At 43.7% G+C, this 9,471-nt stretch overlaps 1 protein-coding gene across 1 annotated transcript; it reads left to right on the top strand.

Moving 5' to 3' along the window:
* The first annotated feature begins 8,106 nt into the window (after window positions 1-8,106).
* Window positions 8,107-9,057, top strand: LOC115791879 (olfactory receptor 52N5-like). Its single transcript, XM_030746166.1, has one exon. The coding sequence runs from the start codon at window positions 8,107-8,109 to the stop codon at window positions 9,055-9,057; it is 951 nt and encodes a 316-aa protein (XP_030602026.1).
* Window positions 9,058-9,471: the final 414 nt, after the last annotated feature.

The following is a 9,471-nucleotide window of genomic DNA, read 5'->3' as shown; positions in this document are numbered from 1 at the left end:
GCCCAATTCAAAGACACCTGATAAATAAGTACAAAAACATAATGGAGCAGGCTAGTCTATGTGCCGCCACATGTTCGTGTACATTCCTGACAATGGCGGGGCATGCTCCTAATTAGATGATGGATGGTGCCATCAATGGATGGAAGATTTCCTTCCAGAGCTGGACCAGGGCATCACGGAGCTCCTTGACAGTCTGAGGTGCAACCTGGCGGCATTGCATGGTTGGAAACATAATGTCCCAGAGGTGTTTTGTTGGATTTAGGTCAGGTGTGCATGGGGCCCAGTCATTGGTATCAAGCCCTTCATCCTCCAGGAACTGCCTGCATTCCCTCTTCACATGAAGTTGGGCATTGTTGTGCACCAGGAGGAACCCAGGACCCACTGCATCAGTGTAGGGTGTGACAGCGAGTCGATGGATTTTAGCCCAATAATATTTACTTTGTTTATACTCCACTCTGCATTTAATCATTAATTGATATTAATCTCTGGCTCTCTTCCACAGCAAGTCTTTTCTCTCCCCTCCTCAGCCCAACCGGTCGCAGCAGATGACCCCCCCTCCCTGAGCCTGGTTCTGCTGGAGGTTTCTTCCTGTTAAAAGGGAGTTTTTGATCACCTACGATCGTCTGACACTTCTAAACCTCCAGTTTGTTTTGGTACCAGCATATACTGTAAAGAAAAACTCAACGATTTTTCCTCCACACCTATCGGATGTACCTGAGAATTTGCGCCGGCTGCCCAGTGCTCCGGTCCCCAACAAACGCCAGAGGAGACGCGGAAAGCGGGGAGGTATCGCGGTGCGGGTCAAAACTTACCTGAGACTCCTAGGTTTGTCTGTTCATTACCCCCTGGATGGTGGTCTTTGCCGCCTCAAGGCTGTTGGGCTGCCTGTGGATTTCGGGCGTCGCTGGATCAGGCCGATTGTCCCACCTGTCATCCTGGAGACTCGGCGTCCCTCGTCCTGGCGCAGGATGCGGGATCGTGGAGGCGGCGTAAACCATGCTAACCTTCGCCTGTTGAAGCGGGCCCCGGCCTCAGCTAACAAGCATCTGGTCATCCGAATGGCCCTACTAAATGCTAGATCGTTAGCCAACAAAACTTTCCTTCTCAATGACTTTTTCATCGCACAGCAGTTGGATTTTATGTTTGTGACTGAGACGTGGCTTCATGCTGGTGAGTCTGCACCTTTTTCCGAACTTTTACCTCCCGGCTGTTCTTTCTTCAGCTCCCCGCGGATCTCTGGAAAAGGTGGAGGACTTGCTTCAATATTTAAATGCAGTTTTCGCTGTCGTCAAGTATCGGCAGACCTGTACACCAGCTTTGAACTGCAGCTGTTGGAGATAAACTCTTCCCCCTCGGTGCTCTGCGCGGTGATTTACCGACCACCGAAGTGCACGAAGGACTTCATCGGTGACTTTGCTGACTTGCTGACGGGTCTCATACTAAAATATGACCGTATTTTAATTGTTGGCGACTTTAATATTCATGTGTGTTGTGAGAGTGGTCCACTGGTTAAAGAATTTGCCTCGCTTATTGACTCTTTTAACTTAACACAACTCGTGTGTGGTCCCACTCATGAAAAAGGTCACACACTGGATCTGGTGTTGTCTTATGGACTTAGAGTCTGCATCACAGGGATACGTGACTGTGGTATATCGGACCATTTTCCTGTTTTATTTACAGCAGCGCTCCCCAGCTCTGGGATAAATAGAGTATCCTCTACACGTCGTGTGCGCTTGGTTAACTCTTCATGCACTGCTGATTTTGCAGCTGCTTTTAAAAACTCTGACTTAAGCAATTTGGATTTTTGCTTGAGCCTGAATACCGAGGACTTCACTAACTCTTTTATATCTGCTTGCACTGCTGTACTGGACTGTATTGCCCCTTTTACAACCAAACGCACCAAACCTTCCTCCCAGCCCTGGCTGGATGAGACAACCCGCGCTCTCAGACGTGAGTGCAGACGCGCTGAGAGAAGGTGGAAAAAGGATAAGCTCCATGTCTCCTTAGAGATCCTGCGTAACTGTTTATTGAAATACCAGAAAGCAGTAAAATATGCAAAGTCTGCTTACTTCTCTAACATTGTTTCAAGTAACAGTCACAGGCCTCATTTTCTTTTTAGTGTTTTTAATTCACTCGCTGATCCTCGCTGTAATGTGAACCAAGCGAAGGTCTGTCCTGCACTGTGCGAAAACTTTAAGAAATTTTTTGTGGAAAAAATTTCTGCCCTCAGGCCTTCATCACCTCAGGCTGAAACAGACTCATCTGCACCTCCTCCCAGCAGAGCTGTCTTTGAGCAGTTTGAGCCTGTCACACTCTCCACACTAAAGGAGGTGATTCACAATATGAGACCTGTAAACTCTCCCACAGACTGTGTTCCCTCTCGCCTTTTTAAAGAGGCTTTTGATTCAGTGGGACCAACTATCCTCGCTCTGATTAACAGTGCACTTGCATCTGGTTGTGTTCCAGCTGCCTTTAAACATGCAGTTGTACAGCCTCTAATCAAGAAGAAGAACCTTGACCCTGATGTTCTTTCAAATTACAGACCAATTTCTAAATTACCATTTTTATCCAAGGTTCTTGAAAAAGTTGTTTTTAAGCAACTTCAAGCATTTTTAAGTGAACATGGAATGTGGGAAAAGTTTCAGTCAGGTTTTAGAATGCGTCACAGCACAGAGACGGCTCTTTTAAGAGTTTTTAACGATCTGCTTTTAACTGTGGACTCTGGTAGTCCTGCAGTTTTAGTACTTCTAGACCTGTCAGCTGCCTTTGACACTGTGGACCACGAGATCCTTCTATCCCGCCTAGAACATGAAATTGGCATTAAAGGCACGGTTCTGACTTGGTTCAGATCTTATCTTACTGATAGAAGTTTCTCTGTCCATCTAGGAAACTGTTTTTCTACCACAGCAAAGCTTTCTTGTGGAGTGCCTCAGGGGTCCATTCTGGGCCCAATTCTTTTCTCATTGTATATGTTGCCTCTAGGGTCGATTTTTAGGAAACATAATATTTGTTTCCACTGTTTTGCTGACGACATCCAGGTGTATATGCCCATCAAACTGAACAGCAGAGATCCATGGGAACCCCTGCTGAACTGTCTAAGTGACATCAAGTCCTGGATGAGAAACAATTTCCTAAATCTTAATGAAAGCAAAACCGAGGTCATATGCTTTGGTAAATTTGACCCCTCAAGCTACTCCTCTGGCACTCCGAGTCATTTGGCTCCTCACTGTCGTGATGCTGTGAAAAATCTGGGTGTCATTTTAGATAGTAGTTTTAAAATGGAGAAGCAAGTAAGTGCTGTTACCAAAATCAGTTTTTACCAACTCAGAGTCATTGCCAAGGTAAAACCTTATCTCCCGCAGCAGGACCTGGAAAAAGTTATTCATGCTTTTATTACTTCCCGCCTGGACTACTGTAATTCTCTGTATTTTGGCATAGATCAATCATCTGTGCGCCGCCTGCAGGTAGTCCAGAATGCGGCAGCTCGTCTTTTAACCGGTTTAAAAAAGCATGAACACATTACCCCAGTCCTGTCATCCCTTCACTGGCTCCCTGTCCGTTTTAGAATCGATTTTAAGATTTTATTGCTTACTTTTAAAGCCTTAAACGGACTGGCACCTTTGTATCTGTCTGAGCTGCTTCACTGTCACACCCCTGTAAGAGCTCTGAGGTCATCGAACCAGCTGCTCTTACAGAGGCCTAAAACTAGACTAAAACAGAGAGGTGATCGAGCTTTTGCAGCAGCAGCACCAAAGCTATGGAACGATCTACCTCTCCATATCCGCACAGCTCAGACGATACACACATTTAAATCTCTATTAAAAACACATTTCTTTTCCTTGGCATTTGGCTGCAGTGCTACCTCCTTTTAGATGATTGTTTTATGGTATTTTATGGTACTTGTTTTAAACGTTTTAATTTTTAATTTTCTTATGTTATTTATTGTTCTTAATGTTTTTATTTATTTATTTTTATTTTATTATTTTATTTATATATTTTTATTTTTATTTAGTATAGTCCTTGGGGTTACAGATCTTGTACAGCACTTTGGTCAACGTCGTTGTTTTAAATGTGCTTTATAAATAAACTTGACTTGACTTTCCTTCTCACTGTCACCAAGTGCTGCTCATAGGGGGTCGTTTTGACTGTTGGGTTTTCTCTGTATTATTGGAGGGTCTTTACCCACAATACAAAGCGCCTTGAGGCGACTGTTTGTTGTGATTTGGTGCTATATAAATAAAGTTGAATTGAATTGAATTGAATTAACAAATGGCAGTCAGGGTGGCTCTCCAGACCATGACTAACCCACCACCAAACCGGTCATGCTGAAAGAGTCATGGTTCATGGATTCTCCAGATCCTCCACATCTGTCACATGTACTCAGGGTGAACCTGTTCTGATCTGTAAAAAGCACAGGGCGCCAGTGGGGGAACTGCCAATTCTAGTATTCAAAGGCAAATGCCAGTCAGGCTCCACGGTGCCGGGCAGTCAGAACAGCGCCCACTAGAGGACGTTGGGCCCTCAGGCCACCCCCATGAAGTCTGTTTCTGATTGTTTGGTCAGAGACATTCACACCAGCAGCTGCTGGAGGTCATGTTTCATCTCTGCAGTGCTCATCCTGTTCCTCCCACACAAAGGAGCAGATCCTGGTCCTGCTGATGGGTTAAGGACTTCCTACGGCCCTGTCCAGCTCTCCCAGGGTAACTGCCTGTCTCCTGGATTCTCCTCAATGATCTGAGACTGTGCTGAGACACAGCAAACCTTCTGCCAATGGCACATATTGATGTGCCACCCTGGAGGAGTTGGACTACCTGTGCAACCTCTGTAGGGTCAAGTTATCACCTCATACTACCAGCAGTGACTCTGACCGTAGCCAAATGCAAAACTAGTAAAAAATAGTCATGCTTTTGTTAGAGGGTTTTTAAGCTGGAGAAGAATATATTATCAAGACCAGGAAAGCAAAAAACACCTACTTCAATAATCAAACAGCTCCCTCTTTACCACTGAAGCAGTGCAGCTGCAATAAGGAAGAGATTCATTCATGTCCACCAAAATCTCTGTTGCCAGATTTTTAGTGGTCATCCTAATCCACTGAGCTCATGGCAGCTCCAAGGCATCTTGTATGCCATGAAGTGAGCAAAAACATTTTTCTAATCTTATTTTTACCAATCACACTGAAGTTAAAAAGAAAAAGATTCATTTAAATTGATTTATGAGGTCCAACTGGTTCAGCGGAAGTTCTTCAGTGCTTTCCTGAATATGGAATTATTAATTCAATTCAATTCAATTCAATTTTATTTATATAGCACCAAATCACAACAAACTGTCGCCTCAAGGCGCTTTGTATTGTGGGTAAAGACCCTACAATAATACAGAGAAAACCCAACAGTCAAAACGACCCCCTATGAGCAGCACTTGGTGACAGTGGAAAGGAAAAACTCCCTTTAACAGGAAGAAACCTCCATCAGAACCAGGCTCAGGGAGGGGGGGTCATCTGCTGCGACTGGTTGGGCTGAGGGGAGAGAAAAGACATGCTGTGGAAGAGAGCCAGAGATTAATATCAATTAATGATTAAATGCAGAGTGGAGTATAAACAAAGTAAATAAGGTGAATGAGAAGAAACAGTGCATTATGTGAACCCCCCAGCAGACGAGGCCTATAGCAGCATAACTAAGGGATGGTTCAGGGTCACCTGATCCAGCCCTAACTATAATCTTTATCATAAAGGAAAGTTTTAAGCCTAATCTTAAAAATAGAGAGGGTGTCTGTCTCCCGAATCCAAGCTGGAAGCTGGTTCCACAGAAGAGGGGCCTGAAAGCTGAAGGCTCTGCCTCCCATTCTACTCTTAAGTATCCTAGGAACCACAAGTAAGCCAGCAGTCTGAGAGCGAAGTGCTAATATGGAATTATTAAGATTCCACACTGTGAGAAAAGTATTTGTAAACTTTAAAGATACTGTAGAAGTGTTTTTAACTGTCTGAATTCAGTGATGCAACAAACCCGGAGCCCTGGGGCCTCGTTCACAGTATAAAAAACCCCCATGTCAGCCAAGTCTCAGGTGTGATTTGAGGAGGGTCATGTCAACAGAGGTGAGTATGACACAAAGACATTATGATTATGTTCTTTGTTTTCACTGCTTTAAAAAAAATACAAAAAAAGGATTTCATATTGTGGAAAAATCCTGACTTATCTCTTCACATGATGAAAAAGACCTGTTGCATCATTTTTGGTAGAGGTTCAGTTAAGAATTTTTAGACTATCACTGATTCATTGTTTGATGGCTTTTATTTGGTCTCTGACTTTAGTTTTGATTAGTCTCTGATTTACAGTTTGCACTCTGGAAGGAAACAACAGGTGAACCCAAAGTCCAAAGACTCAGGTGTTCAGCTGATTTTAAAAAGATTGTAGCTGTGAGTGGTTAAACTACCCAAAGTTATTGATAGGATAAAGTTTTGGTCACTGGCCACCCTGATGTGAAATCTCCTTATAGAAAAACTGTCAAAATTAATATATGGGCTTCATTTAAAAGGGTCCAATTTTTCAGTGTCTGAAAATGTCTTTTTTTAGCTACTAAAACCAAACCTAGTGTAATCCTCGATGGGTTCCTGGTGACCTGGTGGATGTAAAAAGGATTTATTTGTTCATTTGACTGTAATAAAAAAGTGCATTATAATCTTTATACTAACACTCAACCTGAAGGATAGCTCAGTTCAGTAGAGCATTTGTTAATTTCCTACTCTTAAACATCAACAACCTTTTCTTGAAATAGTGGCTGTGGAAAAACACGCCGACCACTGTCACGGTAGTAAAATATAGTTTTATGTGGGCCGAAGTTTGAAATCGAGCCTCTGTGATGCGGCAGAATTAGAGAAACCGTATCTGGATGTTCGGATAGTCGGATGCTGAATGGAAGTGTTTCAGTAACCTCTGAATTTGTGTTTCCTCGATGATCAGTCAGAAATATGTGCTCTTAAATGCAACTTTATTCCTTGAGATTTATTTATTTTGCTCAAAATTGCACAAAATATTACAGTTTTATTGTTCTATAAGTGTTAATATATGATCCTAAACTATACTTGCTGGCCACATATCAAATTTGTGTGTAGACTGAACCAATGTTCGAATTCTGGTTTTATTTTAATCTTTACTGTCAAATCCATAAACAGCAGCGAGTGAGTGAGAATAAAAACTCCAGCTGTCAGCAGCAGGTGATGCTCAGAGCATCAGTCAGCTGGAAGGACTGTGATTTCACTGATTGTTATTATTTACAGCATGTTTTAAGCTCAATATAGATTCTCCACTGGGGGAATTTTGGTTGTTTGTTTTATGTGCAGCTTGTTAAGCTGCAGCTTCTAAAACCACCGAATGAAACACAAACTGTGTCACATTATCACTGCAATGTGTGCATATTAATTTGGTGATTTGAGAAATGTATAAATGTTATTCTATTTGATTCCAATCAGCTGCTTAGTCTCTCTGACGGTGCTGGAAATGCAGAGCACACAGCAGGAACACCTGTTCATTCACTTCATTTTGATCTGCGACAAACTGAAGCAGTTTCCACGTCTCCTCCATCAGCTGTGGGACGAGAAGCTTTACAGTTTCAGTGACTGCAGTTTAAAGTTTCAGAGCTCTGCTGTGGGAACGTTCTCAGTCATATGATCAGGGAAATGCCCCGTTTATCCTGACTGCTAATGTTAGAGAATCCAGATAATGGAAAGATCCCCTGGGTATGCTGATCTCGATTCACAGTACAGGCCCTGGACTCCACAGAGGTTTCACAGTTTGTCAGGTTAGGCACTAAAACATGCAGGATCATCAACCTGGAAGTTTTGGTTTGTGTTCTGTGTGGATGAAAACTTCCCCCTGCCCCCCCAAAACTGAGATAACAAGGATAAGTAAGAAAATGAGAGCAGAAAGCTTTAGGGTTGGAAAGGTGAATACGGCCACTCAGAGGTATACGCATTGAGGAAACTGACTGCGTGGCTCGGCACAGCTGTGCCAGTGAAACCAACGCAGGTGAGCCAACACTTTGAAATGAATTTACATCAATGATTTTTTCTCTCTCTCCTTCATCCCCTGCAGGCTGAAATTAACTCTGTGCACTATGGAAAACTGGACTTCAGCTGCAGATATCCTGCTCTTAGAAGGGTTAAAGGTCAGCCCAGACGCCTCCGTTCCCGCCTTCATCCTCCTCCTTCTCATCTACATCTTCATCATGGTTTCCAACATCGCCTTAGTGGTCCTGATCACACTGGATAGGAGCCTCCACCGGCCCATGTATCTGCTCTTCTGTAACATGAGCATTAATGATGTGTTCGGGGCCACGACGATCATTCCACGCATGCTGAGGGACATTTTTATTCCCAGTTCAGATCGTTACATCCACTACGTAGACTGTGCCATTCAGGCTTTTTGTGTTCACGTTTATGCAGGCGCGTCTCACACAATTCTCATGATCATGGCTTTTGATCGCTATGTGGCCATCTGCAACCCGCTGCGATATGCCTCCATCATGACCAACTGGATGGTGCTGAAGCTGTCTGTTTCGGCCTGGGTGGTGGCGTTCGTTATGGTTACGATCCTGGTGGGCCTCAGCGTCCGCCTGTCACGCTGCAGGTCGATCATATTTAACCCATTCTGCGACAATGCCTCCTTGTTTAAGCTGTCCTGTGAAAGCATCCTCATCAATAACATCTACGGCCTCGGGTACACCATCGTCCTGCTGGGCTCCTCCCTCGGCAGCGTCACTATCACCTACCTGAGGATTGCCATGGTGTGTCTGAGCAGCAAGAACAAGGTGCTGAACAATCGGGCGCTCCAGACCTTCACCACCCATTTGGCTATGTACATCATTATGTTTGTGTCAGGCACCATTATGGTCCTCCTCCATCGCTTCCCTGACTTGTCAGACCACAGGAAGTTAGGCTCCCTCATGTTCCACCTGGTTCCTCCAGCAATGAACGCCGTTATCTATGGGATTCAAATTAAAGCGGTCAGAAGAAAAATGGTCATCATGTTTACGAGGAACACAGCGACTGTAACAGAGGGGAAGTGAATTACATACTTAAAAAGTAATAAAAAATTTCAGACATTTTTGTCAGCCTGTTTTGCTGAACTTGATTGTTTCTTCCCTCAAATCTTGAGTTGTTACTTGTATTTGATTAAATACACACACATGCACAGTTCACCCCAAAATAACAGACTTTCCCCTGGTCGTCTATAATTTGTCTGCATAATTTTCATGTGAGTTGCCCAGTTATGGACATATCAGCTATAGCAATGTCTGGCTTCTCTTGAATATATTGCAGTTAAAGTCCCAGTCAGACCAGTTGGTGGTTGCAGGAGGATTCTGGCAGTCACTCGGTGAAAATGGTCACAGGGAGGTATGCACCAGAAAACCTCTTAAATTTGCTTTTGGTGTACAGCAGACTGATTCTGTCACCCTTAACTTGCATGGATGATGTCAGCT

The sequence above is a fragment of the Archocentrus centrarchus genome, chromosome 14, assembly GCF_007364275.1.
Source record: "Archocentrus centrarchus isolate MPI-CPG fArcCen1 chromosome 14, fArcCen1, whole genome shotgun sequence".
Taxonomy (NCBI): Eukaryota; Metazoa; Chordata; class Actinopteri; order Cichliformes; family Cichlidae; genus Archocentrus; species Archocentrus centrarchus.
The sequence above is the reverse complement of the archived record's forward strand: the minus strand, read 5'-3'. Positions and strand labels throughout refer to the sequence as shown.

Excerpts from the sequence above, each read along its gene's own strand:
- LOC115791879 (XM_030746166.1), top strand. The coding sequence starts at position 8,107 with ATGGAAAACTGGACTTCAGCTGCAGATATCCTGCTCTTAGAAGGGTTA.